Below are 21,348 nucleotides of genomic sequence, written 5' to 3'. Positions count from 1 at the left end.
AATCCAACTGGCCCTGAGGAGCTGGGAATAGTGGACGCCACCAAATAACAGAATTCTAAGTCTCCAAAGGCTTGGAGCCACAGACGAAAAGCCCCGCCTGAGGTCTAGAAAGCGCAGAAGTTGGAATTCAGGCCTCCACCTTCAATTTAGAACTCCTTTCTCCTCTGACTGGGAAAGACTACCCCAGTGGCCAGAGGCCAAGTGTTCTAGGGGCTCATAAAAACTACAAGTTCCAGCATGCCCCGCGACACAGACGATCCCCTCGCAGCCGGCCGACACAAATCATCCTTCTGTTCCCCGTTGGCCCGCAAGCCGAACGTGCTGTTCCATGATTGGTTGCTGCTCTGGTCGCTCCTAAGAACCCATTGCTGAGGCTGGTTGACAGGTGTCTCGCAGGCGCCAAGGCACTCGACCAGGACAGGGGGCTGCTTAGCAAATCAAGCCGTCGTCCACTCGGCAGCGAGGCTTTGCTTTTGCCGGGAGTTCCCAGGTGACACTAGGGTTGGCGGGTTTCGGGCCGGAGGCTATTAGATGGAACACCCGGAAGGCGGAAGTCCTAGGACGGAAGTGGCCGAGAGGGACAGAGAATGGCGGCGGCGGCGGCAGCAGGCTGGATTTGGCGCTGGGGCTGGGGCCGGCGGTGCCCAGGGAGGTCTGGGCTTCGCGGCCCCGGCCCAGGCCCCACAATACTTAAGCTTTTCCTCTTGTTGCTGGGGCCGGTGGCTGCGGATATAACTGACGGCAACAGTGAACATCTCAAGCGGGAGCATTCGCTTATCAAGCCCTACCACGGTGAGGCCTGTGGCGGGAATGAGTTTAGGGTAAGGTCGAGGCTGGACGGAGTTGGGGAAGGGATGCTCTTTCTTCTGATCAGGGCTGCCCTGTGGGTTCCCTGCCTCCGGCAAAGCTAGTCCTGGCCCGGCCTCTTACGCACTTGTCTGTCCTTGTCTCTGTCCTCAGGGATCGGTTCCAGCTCCACGCTCCTCTGGGACTTCCAAGGAAGCACAATGCTCACGAGCCAGTATGTGCGTCTGACCCCTGACGAGCGCAGCAAAGAGGGCTCTATCTGGAACCACCTGGTGAGTGGTTCCTAAGAGGGGAGGCAGACCATGAAGTAAGCCACTACAGTTGGTCTTCAGCAGGCCTGAACTTGATTTGAAGGCCTCCCCTGCTCCCCCGCCCCCTTGGTCACTTGCCTTACTACTTGCCAGTAGTAACAGGTGACGGCTGTTGAAGTTACCGTATGTCAGGAGCTGTTCTCGAAACTTTGTTCACCTGTCTCTTCATTCCTTCAAAAGCCATGTGAAGTAACCAATGTTATCTCCGTTTCACTGGCTGAAGAAGCTAAGACTCAGAGTTGAAAGTGCCTTCCTCAAAGTCACATAGCCAGCAAGTAGTGGAGCTGTTGTCTGCTTCAGCTGAACCCTCTCAATAGTGGGATAAATGGAAGGAGTGGGGTCTTTATTGGGTGTTTTATGTGTGTTAGGCACTGACTTTAACGTGCCTTATTGCACTTAGTTCTCAGACTGATATAGATGGCTTTCGTGACTCTGCGTAAGCAGAGCAAACACAGAGAGTGAATGGCTATAAACAGCATTTAAATTCTGTCTCATCTCCAAGTCCAGCAGTTCACTTGCTGCACTTGACCCCAGCCTGGATGGGGGAGGAACCGCTTAAAAATCCTTGCAGACGTCAGTCCCCTTCCTCAGTGCTGGATTGGTCTGGTCATCAGTGGACTCATGGGCAGTTTTAGTTTCTGCGACCTTTGCTGCAGAGGTTACGGACCTTCAGGTGTCTCAGGCGTGTCATACATAAGCAGTGGCCGCGATCTGCTGCTGCACAGACGCCACACCAAGGAAGGTCAGGAAGGGGTGAAAGGGGAATAACTGGGGGCAGAACCTACTCCTCCCCTCAACCTGCCTGATCCCAGCCCTTTCCATGGCCTAAGCAGTTGGCCAGTGATCTAGGTTTCTCCATCCCCCGCTCTTTGGTCTCTCTGAATGACTTCCCCATGTAGTTCTGAGAGCCCACACTGCCCTTGTGTTGCCTCGTCTGCGTGTTACTTCTCCTCCTCCTCTCTCTGCTGCTTGGGGGATCTGGAGATACTTTGCTTAGCTTTCACTCTGGTCCTCAGAGCCTGGGGTCTCCTGTGAAGGGATAAACATGCACTATGTCTGCACGGTCTGGCCCCTAGTGCCTCGCATCTCCAGTCGTCCGCTCTGTTAATATTCTTCCGGCTTCTCTGGCTGCCATTTTGCCTCAGGACCTTTGCACTTGTAGCTTTTGTCTGGGACACCGTCTCCTGGCTCTTTGTGCTTGCTTGGTTTCTCCTCATTTGTTAAGTTTTAGTTCAAGTGCCACCCACTCAGGGAGTACTTCAATAACTACCTTGTTTCCCCTGGAGTCACATTCTCTCACTTTATTCTGGCCATGTAACTTTAAAAAATTTCATTTTATGTTTATTTGGCTGTGCCAGGTCTTCGTTTCAATACAGAGGTCTTTGATCTTGTGACGTTGAGGATCTTTTTTAGTTGCGGAATGCAAGATCTTCTTCCCGGACTAGGGATCAATCGATCCTGAGCCTCTGCATTGGGAGTATGGTCTTAGCCACTGGACCCCCAGGGAAGCCCCTAATTTCATTTTATATTATGATTGATTTACAATATTCTGTTAGTTTCAAGTATACAGCAAAGAGATTCGTTTATACATATATCCATTTTGTTTTCAGATTATTTCTCCCATATAGGTTATTACAGAATATTGAGTAAAGTTCCCTGTGCTGTATTGTAGGTCCTTGTTGATTGTCTATTTTATATATAGTAGTGTGTATTTACGGAGAAGGCAATGGCACCCCACTCCAGCACTCTTGCCTGGAAAATCCCATGGACAGAGGGCCTGGTGGGCTGTAGTCCATGGGGTCGCTAAGAGTCGGACATGACTGAGCGACTTCACTTTCACTTTTCACTTTCATGCGTTGGAGAAGGAAATGGCAACCCACTCCAGTGTTCTTGCCTGGAGAAACCCAGGGATGGGGGGGCCTGGTGGGCTGCCGTCTGTGGGCTCGCACAGAGTCAGACATGACTGAAGCGACTTAGCAGCAGTGTGTATTTATTAAGCCCAAACTCCCAACTTATCCCTCCCCCTACTACGTTTCCCCTTTGGGAACCAAAAGTTTGTTTTCCAAGTCTGAGAGTCTGTTTGTTTTGTAAATAAGTTCATTTGTATCTTTTTTTCTCTTAGATTTCACATAGAAGTGGTATCATATGATATTTGACTTTTGATGTCTGGCTTACTTCACTTAGTATGATCTCTAGGTTCATTTATATTGCTGCAAATGGCATTATTTCATTCTTTTTATGGTTGAGTAATTTTCCACTGTATATATGTACAACATTTTCTTTATCCGTTTCTCTGTTGATGGGCATTTAGGATGCTTCCATGTCTTGGCTATTGTAAATACCGCTGTGATGAACACTGGGGTGCATGTGTCTTTTTGAACTATGATTTTCTCCAAATATTTCCAGGAGTGGGATTACTGAATCATATTGTAGTTCTATTTTTAGTTTTTTAAGAAACCTCCATGCTGTTCTCCATAGTGGCTATACCAATTTACATTCCCACCAGCAGCATAGAAGGGTTCCCCTTTCTCCTCACCCTCTGCAGCATTTATTATTTTTAGATTTTTTGGTGATGTCCATTCTAACTGGTGTGAGGTGATGATACCTCATTGTAGTTTTTTTTTAATCCTTAGGTAGCTTTTTATTATATCCTCCAAAAGAGCATATGATAAGAGTCAGAGCAGTGGTATAAAGTGCTGAAGAAGATCAGGAGAGAGTTGACTTATTGTCTTCAGACTGGGGTGGATGTGGCTTCACTAAAGAGGTAGCGGTTAAACAGAAGGAGGTTCCTTCTTTCCTGAGAAACCAGAACCCCTTTTGCTTTCTCCCATACATACATCCATTAAGAGTACTATTCTTTGCTAAAAGATAAAAGTTTGAAGTCATCTGAAGCCATCAAGGAATTACAGGGCAAAAATCATGATGGGTTTCCAGTTTTCTTCAGCATGCAGAGTTATCTGCTCCTTCCCGGAAGCTAGACTAGTGGTGGCTGTGCTCTCAGGTTCCACACCTGGGCCAGTGGAGGCAGTTTTCTGGCAGGTCAGTGGTCGTCCCTCCTCTCCCAGCGGGGCCTGCTCAGGAGCTGGCGTTCCTCTCCCCAGGTAGGCAGCAGCCAGCATCACTCTGGGGACCTGGAACATCACCGCCACTGCACCCAGAAAAGCTAGAAAAATGATACCTTCCCCTCCCTCCCCCGAAGTGGCTCTTTCACTACCCTTGGTGGTGATAGCAGTGGTGGTGGCCAACTTGCCCCTCTGCCCCTTGCCCATGGTGCCATCTCCACACTGGCATTAGCGAGGACTCAGCCCCAAGCCCCCTCTACTGCTCAGAGGCTATGCTGCCCACCGGGCCCTCATTGTAGTTCTGATTTGTATGTCTCTGATAATGAGCGATGCTGAGCATCTTTTCATGTGCTTTTTGGCCATCTGTCTGTCTTCTTTGGAGAAATGTCTATTTAGATCTTCTGCCCTTTTTTTTTTGATTGGGTGGTTTTTTTGATACTGAGCTGAATGAGCTGTTTGTATATTTTGGAGATTAATCCTTTGTGGGTTGCTTCATTTGCAAATGTTTTCTCCCATTCTGTGGATTGTCTTTTTGTTCATGGTTTCCTTTGCTGTGCAAAAGCATTTAAGTTTCATTAGGTCTCATTTGTTTTTGGATAACTTTTCTTTTCTTCGGCTGCACTGTGAGGCATGTGGAATCTTAGTTGCCCAACCTGGGCCCCCTGTGGTGGAAGCATGGCATCCCAATGGCTGGACCGCTGGGGGCTCCCATGCTTGCGGATAACTTTGATTTTTTTTAAAAAAAGTTTGTTTATTTTAATTGATTGCTGATTGGTTTACAATATTGCTTTGATTTCTGTCATACATCAGCATGAATTAACCGTAGGTGTACTTATGTCTCCTCCCTCTTGAATCTCCCTCCTTCCTCCAGCCATTCCCACCCCTCTAGATTATTGTGCAGGGCTTAGTTGCTCAGTTGTGTTCAGCTCTTTGCGAACCCCATGGACTGTAGCCCCCCCAGGCTCCTCTGTCCATGGGGATTCTCCAGGCATGAATACTAGAGTGGGTTGCTGTGTCCTCCTCCAGGGGAATCTTCCCAACCCAGGTTTGAACCCAGGTAATTACAGAGCCCCAGTTTGAGTTCTCTGAGTCATACAGCAAATTCCCATTGGCTGTCTACTTATATATGTTAGTGTATATGCTTCCACGCTACTCTCTCCTTGAATAACTTCTAAGAATGAAATTTTTCAAGGAAGTGAGTTCAGCATAGAGTATATATTTTTTTTTTTAAGTGAGATACAAATTGTGCTGAAACTGCTAGAAATTGGTTCAGTTACAAGTAACTTAATTATGATTGGAAGTCACTGGTGGTTGGTAATATCGCAGGGCTGAGAGAATTCTGCACTTGCCATCATCAGATTTTCAATCTGGAATATAATTCTCTTATCTTCCTGTTTAGTGGAATCTAAATATTGCAATTTGAGGTCCACTCTTTTAAATGCTGTGTGCATGTGCTAAGTCACTTCAGTTGTGTCCCATCTCTTTGCAACTCTATGGTCTGTAGCCCGCCAGGCTCCTCTATCCATGGGATTCTCCAGGCAAGAATACTGGAGTGGGTTGCCACGCCCTCCTCCAGGGGATCTTCCTGATCCAACCCATGGCTCCTGGATTGCAGGCAGGAGCCTGAGCCACTGGGGAGGCCCTTTAAACACTATTAATAAACCCAAATTGTATGTCATGTTTTAAAATTGAACTTATATTTTCATTTCCTATCCCACACAGAATTTTATCCTAATGCAGTGTATGTAATGCTTGAAAATCTTATTGATTAGCCTGTCATGTTCTTCTGTGACTAAGTGTAATAATTTAAGCTTTTTAACTTTGTTGGGACCTTGAAATTAAGTTTTAATATTTTCTTCGGGATTATTATAGTTACTACTGGTACACAATTGATCAAAAGAAATGCCTTACACATTGCACAATTTTTGAGTAATTATTACACCAAGTAAACATTTTTTGAAATGCTTACTTGAGCATTTCAAAATGAGCTGTCATCTCCCCATCCCCATTTGAATGAATGTCATTGTCAGAATGAGAAGCTTAAGCATGACTTCTGCTTTTTGTTCACATGAATGCTGAAAATTTGTGTTCGCTTAGGCATCACCGACTCGATGGATGTGAGTTTGAGTGAACTCCGGGAGTTGGTGATGGACAGGGAGGCCTGGCATGCTGCAATTCATGGGGTCGCAAAGAGTCGGACACGACTGAGGAACTGAACTGAACTGAAGTAGTAGATGGAGATGCAAGGAGTTTTGTTATAGCAGGGGTCATTCAATATTTTGAACTCCTTTGATTTATAAACCCCAAATGTAGTGATCTTTCATCAGAAATTTTAATGGAAAAAAATGTTAATGAGGTATCAACTGACTGTTAGATTAGCTCTGCCTTTCACTTTGTTGCACGCCAAGACATAGAAACCACCTAGCTGTAAAATGGTTCATGACTGCCAAGTGATTGATTTTGATTTAGTTGGCCTGGGGGAGGGCCAGGGCATTAAGATTTCTCAGCTCCCTACATGGCTCAGCTGGGATGGAGGGCCATGACCATGTCATGTTCTGTTCCCAAAAGCAGCTTTACACTAGTTCCAGCCCATACCTCATCTGCTTAAAATCCTCCTTTGTACTGTCTTTATCATAGTATTCTCTCTGATGATCTGCAGTTTTACGTGTAGTATGGGGAGACTTTCCAAGGCTTGGATAGTCTTGATGGTATCAGTTTCTAGGTCTTCAAATTCTGTGTGTGTGTACTCTTTCCTAAAACTGACCTTCCTGCAGGCATGCTGGGGACAGGCGGGGAGGTTTTCCTCTCCCATCCTCCGGGGCACAGTTGCCCTTCTCTGAGGCACACCTCCTACTAGCTTGGGGTGCTTTGTTCCCAGGGACAGGAAACACCTGGGCACCAAAGAGACCATTTGAAATATTGGCTTCTGGGCTGACTTTTGTGTATGTAAGTTACGTTTTTAATTTTTTTTTCAAATATATAAGTCCTTTTCTAGTTATCTTTATTTTTTAAGTTGTTGTTATCGATATCTAGTTTAATCTCTTCATGGTCAAGAAACGGATTCTGTGATTTCAGTCCTTGGACATCTGTTGAGACTTGCAGGTGGTCCTTCAAGTGATCAGGATCTGGGGGACACATTCATGTGTGCTTGCGAAAGATGTGGATTCTCTGCTGGTTGAGTGAAGTGTGCCATTTAGATCTTTAGGTCTGTTTGCTGATTGGGCTCAAATTTCTCTATCTTTCTGACGTTTTGCTTGTTTTTATCAGTTATTGGAAGAGGTGTATTAAAATGTCTGTGTGTATTTGCCTTCATCTTTATAGTCTGTCAGTTTCTACTTCATATATTTTGAGACCAACATTTTCCTGGTAAATGGAGTCCTTTGTCACGGAGAAGAGTCCTCTTCTAAACTTTGTCATTGGCACAGCTGCACAAGCTTGCTTTTGCTTAGCATTTGCATGTACTGTCTTTTTTGGTCCTTTGCTTTCCCCTACCTCTTCTGGAGTTGTCTCTTGTAAACAGCATATAACCAGGCTTTTGGGTGGTTATCCTTTTATTTTTATGGTGATAAAATACAGTAACATAACAATTTGCCATTTAACCTTTCTTAAAAAGAAGTTTATTTATTGGTCTTTGCCTAGACTTAGCTGCAACATGCGGGATCTTCGGTCTTTAGTTGCAGCATGTGGATCTTTAATTGTGGCATGTGAATCTTAGTTGAGGCAGATGCTGTCTAGTTGCCTGACCAGGGATTGAACCCAAGCCCTTGCATTGGGAGCCTGGAGCCTTAGCCACTGGACTACCAGGGGAGTCCCCTATTTAACCTTTTATTGTCTTTTATTTTTAAACAGTTTAATTTTTCAAACCATTCTCTTCTGCACGGTACTTAATGGCATTGAGACAGTTTTTAAAAGTGTAAATGGTCACCACACAGGAGGTAAGAGTATACAATGGGAAAAAGACAATCTCTTTAGCAAGTGGTGTTGGAAAAGTTGGACAGCCTCATGTAAATCAGTGAAGTTAGAACACATGCTCACACCACACACAAAAATAAACTCAAGATGGTTTAAAGACTTAAATATAAGACATGACACCGTAAAACTCCTAGAAGAGAACATCGATAAAACATTCTCTAACATAAATCGTACCAGTGTTTTCTTAGGTCAGTCTCCCAAGGCAATAGAAGTAAAAAGCAAAAATAAACAAATGGGTCCTAGTCCAACTTAGAAACTTTTGCAAAGGAAGCCATAAACAAAATGAAAAGACACCTATGGATTGGGAGAAAGTGAAAGTCGCTCAGTCATGTCCAACTCTTTGCAACCCCTTGGACTGTGATCCATGGAATTCTGCAGGCCAGAATACTGGAGTGGGTAGCCTTTCCCTTCTCTAGGGGATCTTCCCAACCCAGGGATTGAACCCAGGTCTCCTGCATTGCAGGAGGATTCTTTACCATCTGAGCCACCAGGGAAGCCCAGGAATACTGAAATGGGTAGCCTGTTCCTTCTCCAGCAGATCTTCCTGACCCAGGAATTGAACTGGAGTCTCCTGCATTGCAGGCGGATTCTTTACCGAGTGAGCTACCAGGGAAGCCCGGATTGAGAGAAAATATTTGCAAATGATGAGACCAACAAGGGTTTAATTTCCAAAATATACAAATAGCTCATACAATTCAATAATAATTTTAAAAAAATTTAAAAATGGGCAGAAGACCTAAATAGACATTTCTCCAAAGAAGATATACAGATGGCCAATGCCGGCGTGTATACTCAGTTGCTAAGTCAGATTCTTTGTGATCCCATGAACTGTAGCCCCCAGGCTCCTCTGTCTATGGGATTTTCCAGGCAAAAATACTGGAGTGGGTTGCCATTTCTTTCTCCAGGGGATCTTCCCAGTGCAGATCCACATCTCTTGCGTTGGCAGGTGAATTCTTTACCACTGAGCCACTTGGGAAGCTAGTTATTCAGTTCAGTTGCTCAGTCGTGTCCAACTCTTTGCGACCCCATGAATCGCAGCACGCCAGGCCACCCTGTCCATCACCAACTCCTGGAGTTCACTCAGACTCACGTCCATCGACTCAGTGATGCCATCCAGCCATCTCATCCTCTGTCATCCCCTTCTCCTCCTGCCCCCAATCCCTCCTAGCATCAGAGTGTTTTCCAATGAGTCAGCTGTTCGCATGAGGTGGCCAGAGTACTGGAGTTTCAGCTTTAGCATCATTCCTTCCAAAGAAATCCCAGGGCTGATCTCCTTCAGAATGGACTGGTTGGATATCCTTGCAGTCCAAGGGACTCTCAAGAGTCTTCTCCAACACCACAGTTCAAAAGCATCAATTCCTTGGCGCTCAGCTTTCTTCACAGTCCAACTCTCACATCCATACATGACCACAGGAAAAACCATAGCCTTGACTAGACGAACCTTTGTTGGCAAAGTAATGTCTCTGCTTTTGAATATGCTATCTAGGTTGGTCATAACTTTCCTTCCAAGGAGTAAGCGTCTTTTAATTTCATGGCTGCAGTCACCATCTGCAGTGATTTTGGAGGCCAGAAAAATAAAGTCTGACACTGTTTCCACTGTTTCCCCAACTATTTCCCATGAAGTGGTGGGACCGGATTCCATGATCCTTGTTTTCTGAATGTTGAGCTTTAAGCCAACTTTTTCACTCTCCACTTTCACTTTCATCAAGAGGCTTTTGAGTTCCTCTTCACTTTCTGCCATAAGGGTGGTGTCATCTGCATATCTGATGGCCATCATTAAAAAATCTACCAACTATAAGGTCTGGAAAGGGTGTGGAAAAAAGGAGCCCTCTTACACTGTTTATGGGAGTGTTAATTGGTACAGCCAGCATGGAGAGCCCTCAGAAAACTAAAAATAGAGTTGTCATATGATCCAGCAATCCCATTCTTGGACATATATTTAGAACTCTTAATTTGAAAAGATACATGCATCCCTATGTTCGTTAAAGCTCTATTTACAATAGCCAAGACATGGAAACAACCTAAATGTCTGTCAACAGATGAATGGATCAAGATGTGTGTGTGTAAACACATATGCACACAAACGGAATAGTACTCAACCACGAAAAAGAATAATGCCACTTGCAGCAACATGGATGGACCTAGGGGGCGCTAGTGGTAAAGAACCTACCTGCTGTTGCAGTAAACAAGAGATGCCAGTTTGATCCCTGGGTCAGGAAGATTCCCCTGGAGGACGGCATGGCAACCTACTCCAGTACTCTTGTCTACAGAATTCCATGGACGGAGACGCCATAGGGTTGCACAGAGTCAGACACGACTGAGTGACTTAGCATGCCTGCACGGATGGACCTAGAGATTACCATGCTAAGTGAAGTTAGAGAAAGACAAGTATCTTATGATATCACTTATGTGGAATCTAAAATAAGACACAAATGAACATATATACAAAACAGACTCACAGACGTGGAGAACAGACTTGTGGTTGCCGAGCTGTCAGGGGGTTGGGGAGGGAAGGATTGGAAGTTTGGGATTAGTGGACACAAACTATTAATATAGGATGAATAAACAAAATCCTACTGTATAGCACAGGGAGCTGTATTCAGTATCCTGTGGTAATCTGGAATGGAAAATACGAAAATATGCATAAGACTATGTATAACTGAGTCACTTTCCTCAATTTCTACAATTTCTGTGTAGCAGAAATTAACACAATATTGTGAATCAGTCTGCAGTAAAATTTTTAAAAGTGTAACGTCTACCAACAAAAAATTAGTTTGAATTACTGTAAATATGTATCTGTATGAAAAAAAATTTTTTTTAATTTCTCAAATGTTCTTATTGTGGTAAAATATACATGACGAAATTGACTGTTTTAACCATTTTTAAGTGTACAGTTTAGTGGCATTAAGTACTTTCATTTTGTTGTGCAGCCATCACCACCATCCATCTCCAGATCATCGGAAGCTGAAACTACTCCTTAAACACTAACTCCCTGTTTTCTGCCTCTCTACAGCCCCTGGTAGCCACTATTCTACTTTCTGTTTTTGAATTTGACTCTACTAGGTACCTCACATAAATGGAATCATAGAATATTTGTCTGTATCTGACTTATTTCACTTAGCATAACATAGGCAAAGTTCGTCCATGCTGTAGCATGTATTAGTATTTCATTCTTTTATGGCTAAATAATATTCCTGTGTGTGTTCACCACATTTTGTTTATCCATTCATCTGTTGGTGGACACTGGTAGTTTCCACCTTTTGGCTGTTGTGCTGCTGTGTACATGGGTGGATGTAGGTGGCTACTGAAGTGCCTGCCTTCACTTGTTTTGGTAAATACCTAGGAAGTGGAATTGCTAGGTTATATGGTAACTCTTTGTTAAACTTTTTGAGGACCACCAAACTGTTTTCCACAGCAACCACACCGTTTTACAGTCCCACCAGCAATGCACCAGGGTTCCAGTTTCTCCACATTTTTGTAATACTGTATTTTCCATTTTTTTATAATAGTCATCCAAACGGGTGTGAAGTGGTATGTGGTTTTGATTTACATTTCTCTAATGATTAATGATGTTGAGCATCTTTTCATATGCTTTTTATATACAAATTATTATCTTCTATGAAAAACATGTCTATCTAAATCCTTTGTCCAGTTTTGGGTTGTTTTTTGTTGTTGAGTTTTAGGAGTTCTTTATGTATTCTGGACATTATCAGTATATGATTTGGAAATATTTTCTCTCATTCTGTGGATTGTCTTTTCATTCTCTTGATGTTCTTTGACATGTAAAAGATTTTAATTTCATTGAAGCCCAGTTTATCTAATTGTTTTGTTGTCTGTGCTATGGTGGCATATCCAGGAAATTATTGCTAAATCTAGTGTTTCCCCTGTTTTCTTCTAAGAGTTTATACTTTTAGCTCTTTAGTTTAAGTCTTTGATCTGTTATTTTTAAAATTAAACTATTTTTTTGAGATAATTGTAGATTCACATGTAGTCGTAAGAAAAAATAAAGAGATTAAGAAGTACAGAGTTCCAGTTGTAAAATTAAATAAGTCATGGGGATGTAATGTGTAGCATAGGGAATGTGGTCAATAATATTGCGATAATAATAGTATTACCATAACTTTCTGTGGTGACGGATATTACCAGACTTGTGGTGATCAATTTGTAATGTATGTAACTGTCAAATCCCTATGTGGTACACCTAAAACTGATGTTGTATGTCAACTATATTTCATTTAGAAAAAAAGAAAGAAAAGAATACAGGGAGATCCTGGGTACCCTGCCAGCATTTAGTCTGTCTACATTTTGTGAAGTCACTGATGCATTTGGATTTAATCTACCATCTTACTATTGACGTTCTGTTTGTCCTGGCTATCCTCTGTTCACTTTTCTCTCTGGTCTTGGCTTCTTTTGAGTTGGTTAATTTTTATTCCACTTTTATTCTACTGTTAGCTTGAAAGTTCTGTGCTTATTTGCCAAGATTTTGGTGATTACTCTGGAGTTTAAAACACAGATCATGTTTTACCAAAGAGTACTGATAAGATGTACTTTTAACTCCTTCCAGGACGATGATAGGCTTTTAGGACGATTTAACTTCTTTCACCTTGCTGTTATTAATCTTTCTGTTTTAAATCACACAAAACAGTATTGTTTTATACAGCCAAGTGTTCGTTTGTATTTTTAGTCTCATACTTAGTTTAGTCATTGGTCTTCATTCCTTCTTGAATCTCTGACTTCATGTCCGGATCTGGATCACATTTCTCCCTGAAGAATGAAAGACAGTCTTAGTGTTTTTGTCTGAAAATGTCTTAATTTCGCCTTCTTTTTTTTTTAAAGGGGATTACATAGATTAAACTGTTTATTGTAGGCTGGCAGTGGTGGTGCTTCTGCCGGCCCTTCAGTCTTCAGAGGCCTGACTTCCTGTGATGGCAGAAGTGGTGGCGTTGGTTCAGGCACCACCAGCTACTGTTCTCTCGAAAGAACCACAGCAGCAGATCCCCGCAGCTTGCCTCTTCATCTTGGTTTTGTCACAGGAGCAAGTGTGCTTGTTGTGCTGGCTGATTTCCATTCTCTTCACCATTTTCCTGAAGGAAATAGCAGATCCCATATTTACTGGCTCTTCTTAGTGTGTTTAGCTCTGTTGCCGAAAATTAGGTCCGAGGCCAAAGAGCACCTTCATTCTTGAAGGATACACGTGCTGAGTATAGACTCCTATGTTGATTGTTATTTTCCTTCAACTCCAAATATATCAGTCTATTGTCTTCTTACTCCTAGTGTTTCTGTTGAAAATTCTAGTATCAGGCAAATTATAGCTCCTTTGAAGTTAATCTTTTTTTTCCTTCTGGTTACTTTTAAGGGTCCCTGGGATGGTGATGGCGGTGGTGGTTCTCTCTCCCTCCTTGCCTTTCTCTGTGTTTTATTCCTGTCTTGTCTGTTCATGTGCCTGGTATTTTTGGTTGTGTCCCAGATATTGTGTTTGTACAATATTTTGTTAAAAGTATGAGGCCTGAGTGAGTCTGTTTAGTCTAATTTCAGGGATTGTGAGAACTCACAGCTGAGCTGCAGTCCCTGAGAGCCCTTTCTCATTCGTTCTTTTCAGTTGTGAGTTTTGTCACCTCAACGCAAAGCAAGACTGATTCACCAGTCCTTCCACCCCCTCAGCAGGTCTTGGACTCAGATTCCTTGCACATCTGTCATGGAGACCTGCTTTTTATCACCTCACCGTTGCCCCCCTCCAGAACCTGCAAGGTCTCCCAGAGCCAGTGAACTGTCAGAAACTGGGAGGGCTGACTTCACACTGTGTCAGACTGCCGAGCAGGTGCCTGCTAACCCTGTGTTCTCAAGGGCCGCGTCTTCTCACCTGAGCCTCTGGAGCCCAGGCCCAGAACACTGCCTGGTGAATCAGTGATGCACAAGCCACGATGGGACATAGGGTTTTTATTTTTTATTCTTTACCTGACTTTTTTATGATTACAGAAGTAATATGTTCAGTATAGAAGATTGAAAATGTAGAAAGTAAACATTCCCCTCCCAGAGTTAGCTTTCATTAATGTTGCTCATATTTCCTTCATTTCCTTCTTTCTCTGCACATAGACTAATATATTTTTTTTTAAATGAGCACATAGCGCTGATACTGTTTTCAGCTTATCTTTCCTCTTAGTATCTTTGACATCTTGATCTTGACTTGTGAGAGCTTATGGATCTCCCTCATTTTGTTAAAAAGCTGCAACAGCCAAATTGCCCCCAAGAAGATGGGAGCATCCACTGTTCTCTGGATTTAGGCCATGTTTCTCTTCATTCTTGTCTGCATTGCTGCTCATGATCTCTTTAAGCCTTGCCAATCTGATAAGTCAGCAATATCTTGTTTTAGTTTGCCTTTCAGCTAGGCCTTTGTTTAATTACTTGCTCACACACCCATCTGCAGACTTTCCCTGAGCAGATTCTTGTTAGAGTGTCAATACCATAGTTTTCATGAGCAGCTTCCTGGTAGGCAAGGCCAGGCTGGTGTCCTTGCTGTGGGCCCAGCCTTGTGCCTTCCTTCCCTCACATCACAGTAGCCCAGAGGCCCCAGAGCTGCCCTTCCAGCCCCCAGGCCTGATATCACCATCACCACCCTCAGGCTGGGCTGAGACTGCAAGAGGCAGGTGGTGTGCTGGCTGAGAGTCTAGGGCTTCAAGTCTGCCAGACCTGGGTGTGGGTCAGTTTGAGGGTTGGTTTGAAGGGAACACAGTGGGGATGGAAAGCCAGAAAGGAGTTGGTGCAGCTTGTGTTACAGGCCTGAAGGCCATGGCAGCTGTAGGCAATAGCAGAACTTTCCGAGTCAGACAGTCCTGGGCGTGTGTCAGGACATCCACTTACCTACTGTGGACAAGTTATTTCATCTCTGAATGTGTTTTCTTTTTATAAAATACATGACTCAAATAGGGATAGTAATCCTTCCACAAGATCCCAGGGGACAGGAACAGTGGGGATGGAGAAGAAACAGGGCTAACAGGTTTGGCTGGTATCAAGGAAAGTAAGTCAAGGTGTGAGAATCAGCACAGGAGAAGACTGGGGCCAGGGCGGGTGGAGTCTGGACCTCAGCAGCCTTGGGACAGTCTGTGGCCTCCTGCTCCCTCCCTACTGGGGCCCTGCTGCTTAGCCTTGTTCTGAGTGTCCCGACTCACTCTAGGTCACTTCCATTAAGTAGGCAAGCCTGGGGAGCTCTGACAGCCCTCTCTGCTCTCCCTCTAGCCTTGCTTCCTCAAAGACTGGGAGATGCACGTTCACTTCAAAGTTCATGGCGCAGGAAAGAAAAATCTCCATGGAGATGGCATTGCCTTGTGGTACACCCGGGACCGCCTGGTGCCAGGTAGGGTGGTGCTGGCACAGGTGGGCTGCTGTGGCCAGGAATCCTTCACTCTGCACTCCCTGTTAGGGCACTGCTGCTCCTCTTTGAGGAAACATGGGGCCTGGGGAGTGGCTGGAGGGAGCGTCCCTGTAGAAGAGACCCTGTGGTCAACTCTGCCCAGTGTGGCCTGGTCTTCACCGGCTAAGTGGGTTTTACCGTCCTATCCTCTTAAGAAGGAAAAAACAAGGGAGACTGTGACAGAGACCATCTGTGGCCCACAAAGCCTCAAATCTTTGCTCTCTGGCCTTGGACAGAAAGTTCGTGACCCCTGGGTTCAGGGGTAGTCCTTACTGCATGACCATCTGGTTTTTACAGATTAGGTATCCCCTTGCCCCCGACACCTCAGAGCACATGGACAGGTGCTGTTCTTTCACAGTTCAGGCTTCAAACTTGAGTCCTCTCTGCCACATGCCTGAGACTACCCTTCCAACACCCCCCACCCCACTTAGAGATCCCTTCTTTCTCCTGGGAGCATGACTGTGCGCTAACATCTTTTGACCCCATCCATGCTGGCATTACTCTGTCTTTCAGGTACCCCTTGGGCAATTCCCAATTTCTCCCGTCATAGGAGCATCTCCTTCTAATTCTAGGGCCTGTGTTTGGAAGCAAAGACAACTTCCATGGCTTAGCCATCTTTCTGGACACATACCCCAACGATGAGACCACAGAGGTAGGCCCTTGCTCTCCTGCAGAGCAGGACAGGACTTCTCCCTGGGCCCTGCGTGAGAGCAGCCTTCAGGGGTCAGGGTGGTGGGTGCCCCGTGGCCTTCCACTGGCTGGTCTGCCCTCGGAGTGACCGGTGTCTTATCTCAGCGCGTGTTCCCGTACATCTCCGTGATGGTGAACAATGGCTCCCTGTCCTACGACCACAGCAAGGACGGCCGCTGGACTGAGCTGGCGGGCTGCACGGCTGACTTCCGCAACCGCGATCACGACACCTTCCTGGCAGTGCGCTACTCCCGGGGTCGCCTGACGGTGAGCAGGCAGGAGGGGCAGCTCTGCAGGGCTTGGGAAGGCGGGCAGGCCAGCCCTGGGCCACCCTTGACCTGCCGGCTGGCCACAGGTGATGACTGACCTGGAGGACAAGAATGAGTGGAAGAACTGCATTGACATCACGGGAGTGCGCCTACCCACCGGCTACTATTTTGGAGCCTCTGCCGGTACCGGCGACCTGTCCGGTGAGTGTGCGGGCAGTGCAAGGCATCCAGTCTCAGTCTGGCCTTCCCTGCCGTCAGGAGCTTGGGACACGGCAGATCCCTTTCCTCCTCGACTTGCCTCCATTTGGTTCCACCCGTGCCTGGATTTCTTCCCGCTCTTCCCACGTGTGTGCGCGGTCCTTCAGCTATCTTCCCTCTCTGTCATCTGTGAGCTGGGGGGGTTTGAATCTGGTGAACCCAGCAGTGGACCCCCACGTTTCCCTCGCCAGACCTGAGTCACCAGCAACGTGCCCAGCAGGCCTCTCAGCCTTCACACACCCACAGCCAGAGGCAAACGAGCCTCTGCTCTAGTGGTTACTTGGGTCAGAATGCCTTGGTGTTCTTCCGGCCTCTGCTTTTTCTCTCACATGCCGCCTCCCATTTGTTGGCATGTCCTGCTGGCTGTGTCTTCTTTTCACCCTGCAGCAGACCACTCTTCTTCCTTTACTGCAGGCAGGTCTGGGCCACCGTCCTCTCTTGCTTGGACAATTGCAGGAGCCTCCCGAGGGTGCCCTCCTCCCAGCACCACAGCCGAGCTACTCCTTCGCCTCACTCAGGGCTGAGGCTGCTGTCCTCCCTGTTGCCTGCCGCCACATTCCCTCTGCCGCATCCTCTCTGCTCTCTGGTGACACTGCCCCTAGCTACTCTTCACATCCACCCCTGCCCTCCTGCCTCGGGCCTTTGTGCCTGTGTCTCTCCAGGTCTTGCTCAGATATTTCTTCCCTAGTGAGGCCATCCTTGATTCCCTCATTTAAAGTCTCACACACACACACACACACACACACACACACACACCCCAGTCCCCTGCACACTTCCTGTCGCCTTTTCTAGCTTTATTTTTCTTTATAGCATTTAACCATCCTGGTATCCACTGTGTCATTTATTTCATTGTCGTGTCTCCCTCACTGAATTGTGAGCTGCATGGAGTCAGGGCTCTGTCTTGTTTGGCCCATGGTGAGTGCTGGAATCTTTGGGGTGCTACCTGCCCGTGCAGGCCTCTTGGGACCACCAGGCCTGGGTGGCACTTGTTGGTGGCCCTTGGCGCTGGCCCTTAGTCCCTTCTCAGGGCCAGCTCTTGTTGACCAGAGCTGAGAAGCAATGTCCAGAAGACCAGACAGAGGCTTGTTTGTTGTCAGGATAGATGTTTCCAGGGCCTGTGAGCCAGCCACTGTCCAGGAGCGTCCTCGTCACCATGGAAGCATCTGGGTCCATTTGGTTCTCGGAGTGTCTATTGTTTAAAGGTTTCTAATATGGAAATTCCAATTGTGTACCCACAAGAGGGAAGATGGTGTGATAAGCCCCTTACTGCTGTTAACCAGCTTCAATAATTACCAGCTCACAGCCTGTCTTGTTTCATTTGTGGTCCCAGTACAACCCTGCCCTGGGTCACCTGGAATTCCATCTGACTGTTTCAGCAGGCATCATGAGAAGGCTCTGGAAGCAGAGCTATGTCTGTGACAGGGTATTCTCTAAGTCTGTTTGAAGAGGCCCTGGGAAGGGCGATGGAGGGGCCATGCCTGCGGTAGTGTGACCCTTAGGCAGAGGGGTGTGCATGCCCGCCTCCCGCAGGTGTCTCGTGACTGTGTTCTTAGTTAGGTAGCTGTCTCTTTCCCCTTTTGTACAGCTGAGACCATTGGGCATTTGGGAGTTGAAGGGAGGTGGATGTCAAGTTCAGGCACCCAGGAAGTGACAGAGCTCAGATGGGCCCTGCTCTCTGACTCCAGGGCCCCTGCTTGGCCCTGGGCTTCCAGGGCCACTCATACCAGCTGTCCAGTGCGCTGGCCTCTGCCTGGCCTGGCCGCAGGGTCCTTGCTCTTTACACTTTCAGGTTCCAGTCAGTTAGCTGAGCTGAGAGCTGGTGGCAGGCTGACTGGGACCCTCGTCTCATTTCTGAGCCTCAACCTCTCCATCTCCAAATGGGGTTGTCAGTTACTGTCAGCGTCAGGCAGGGGTTCTCTCCTGCCCATACTTAGTGGACCCCGGCCCTCCTCAAGTCTCCCCAGGTACAATCGATGACTGTCACAGCTGAGCGTCTGGTGGCTGCCCGCCCCCGGGAGGGTCAGGCTTCTCAACCAGCCATGCAGCAGTGTGTGGGTCTTTATCCGGTTCGGTTTTCAAGGACATGCTACCTCCAGGCAGTGTACCTTTGGCCCTGTCTGTACTTTCTCATTTACATGCCTCAGTAACCGCAAGATGGAGATTACCACCCCCATTTGCAAATGAGACTGAGCCTCAAAGAGGGTAGCAGAGCCAGGATTAGAACCAGCGATGTTGATTGTAAAACCTGTGCTTTTTCCTCTCTGCTCTGCTTCCTCCCAGGTTTCTTATTGCTGAGTTCTGGAGTATTCCAGCCCCTGAATACTGCTTGCTAGAGGCTGCTAGGTTCTCCCCAGGGGACCTGGCCACTCTGTGTGGTGTGGGGTGGGAGAGGGTTGAGCTCGTGTGCCAAAGCAGTTCCATGCCCCTTAGAAGCTAACTCTTGTCCTGCAGACAATCATGACATCATCTCCATGAAGCTGTTCCAACTGATGGTGGAGCACACACCGGACGAGGAGAGCATCGACTGGACCAAGATCGAGCCCAGCGTCAACTTCCTCAAGTCGCCCAAAGGTATGCATGAACAGCCCCTCCCGGTGGGGCCTGGGCTGGCTTAGGCAGCTGCTTGGGGTCCATCTGCCGTTCCCTGGACCAGCTCAGCCCTTGAATCAGCAGCTAGTGCTCATGAACAGGTGTGTGAGCCCCTGGCCTCTGCATCGTCCTGCACTCAGTGCTGGGATCACGGCTGGTGAAGCCAGAGGGGCTGTTTGCTGGTGCAGGCGTGCTGGTACCTCAGTGCGTGGCCTCAGTGAACAGCCTGCAGTAGATCCTTACAACTGCTGGGGGAGCTGATCCTTAGGCTTCCTCAGCTAAAAAGAGGTAAAAAGGCGGGATGCAAACTTGAGTTTTGGCAGACCTCCAAGTCTGAGCCCTTTGCAGGGTAGTAGTCAGCCACTACTCCATCCTCACAGAGAGAGGGTTTTCAGGATGGATGGGGAGTGAGGCCCCTGTGTGTGTGTGTGTTGCGAACTGTACTTCAGGAGCCCCAAAGTCGTGCGTGTGGGCCCAGCGGGAGATAGAGTACCACTGGAACCCAACATTTTATGTGACATTTCACTTTTTAAAGATTCAAGTTGCTTTTAAATGTTTTGGGGGCCAAACAAACCCTGCCATAGACCACTGATCTGCGGCCTTTCGTTGAAGGCTTCCTGCTGCCAAGGCTTTTGGACACATCTGCTCCAGCCCACCCAGCAGCCCATGTGGCTGGCCTGGCAGGGGTTAATTCCCGGTCAGACAAGTGGGCCCACTGGGCTAGAAGGTCAAAGCGAAAGGACGGAGGTTGGGGGTCAGGGCCCTGGGAGCCCCCCCAGGAGGCATGGAATGCATCCACGTGTGAGGGAGGGCAGACTGTGGCCAGGGCCATGTTTCTTCAGCTGGGGACCTCAGACCACTGCACCGGGCTGGGGGTGGTCTTGGGAAAACAGGTCCTGGGCCCACCTAGGCAGACTCGGGCTGTCAGGGAGATCCCAGGCGTGCAGTTCACCAGCTTCTTGCAGCAGAAGGCACCTCAGCCTGAATCCCGGGGAGCCTTGTTCCCAGTGAGATTGTCGCTCTGTGCATGCCCCTGCCCCGTGCTGGAGCCTTGCGAGCAGGCCACAGCTGCTGCCTCGAGGGTGGGATGGGGGCCTTATCATGCTGTCTCCTGGGAGCCCGTTCGGCCTCTCATTTACCCCTCTCTCCTCCTTTAGACAATGTGGACGATCCAACGGGGAACTTTCGCAGCGGACCCCTGACGGGGTGGCGGGTGTTTCTGCTGCTGCTGTGCGCGCTCCTGGGCATCATCGTGTGCGCCGTGGTGGGGGCTGTGGTGTTTCAGAAGCGGCAGGAACGGAACAAGCGTTTCTACTGAGCAGCCAGCCCGTGGCTTGGGGAAGGGTCCTGGCGCTAATGTGAACTTTTTTTTTTACTAGGATTGTAAAAGGAAAATAAGATGACCTTATTTCTTAACCGTTTCAAAGAAATAATTAAAGTATTTTCATATATTTTGCTTCTTGCCCAATGCGGAGTAAGGCTGCAGGGCTGGGGAATAAGAGTTTTCCATGCCCACAGCCGGGGGCAGAGGCCCTGGCCCTGTGCCGGCCTCTCAGGAGCAGGGGGTCTGTGCCTGGTGCTGGGCTGAGAGCCTGGCAGGTGGCTGTGAACACTGGAGGCCCCCCAGGCCACACTGGGGTGGGCGCCTGAGGACACAAGCAGTGATCTTGTTCTGTGCTGTGTGGTGTGTGTGGCAGAAGAGGAGGCCAACTGGGGAGCCTGGGTCTTCCTGTTCACGCTCCGAGCTTCTTCCCAAGGCCGACCCTCGGGTGAGGCTGGAGGAGCAGTTTGGTGGGGCCCAGAGTATGATGGTTTGCTAAATAAAGTGAAATAACCAACCTCATTTGTGTGGCTGCCCTAAGAGGTCTGCTTTTCTCTTCTTTGACTGACTTCCAGGTGCTTTCCAGCTTCGAGCCTCGTCCCCTCAGGCGTGGCACGGCCCCAGGAGGCAGGTGCTGGGGTCTCCATTTCCTAGTTGGGGA

The 21,348-nt window shown here is 47.4% G+C and overlaps 1 protein-coding gene across 1 annotated transcript; it reads left to right on the top strand.

The window, feature by feature from the left end:
- Positions 1-581: 581 nt before the first annotated feature.
- Positions 582-21,209, top strand: LMAN2 (lectin, mannose binding 2). Its single transcript, NM_001101309.1, has 8 exons — positions 582-792; positions 961-1,079; positions 15,386-15,503; positions 16,133-16,212; positions 16,356-16,517; positions 16,606-16,720; positions 19,229-19,348; positions 20,524-21,209. The coding sequence occupies exons 1-8, from the start codon at positions 588-590 to the stop codon at positions 20,682-20,684; spliced, it is 1,080 nt and encodes a 359-aa protein (NP_001094779.1). The 5' UTR covers positions 582-587; the 3' UTR covers positions 20,685-21,209.
- The last annotated feature ends 139 nt before the right edge of the window (positions 21,210-21,348 follow it).

The sequence above is a fragment of the Bos taurus genome, chromosome 7 (assembly GCF_002263795.3).
Source record: "Bos taurus isolate L1 Dominette 01449 registration number 42190680 breed Hereford chromosome 7, ARS-UCD2.0, whole genome shotgun sequence".
In the NCBI taxonomy this organism is placed as follows: Eukaryota; Metazoa; Chordata; class Mammalia; order Artiodactyla; family Bovidae; genus Bos; species Bos taurus.
This window is presented reverse-complemented; position numbering and strand designations above follow the sequence as displayed.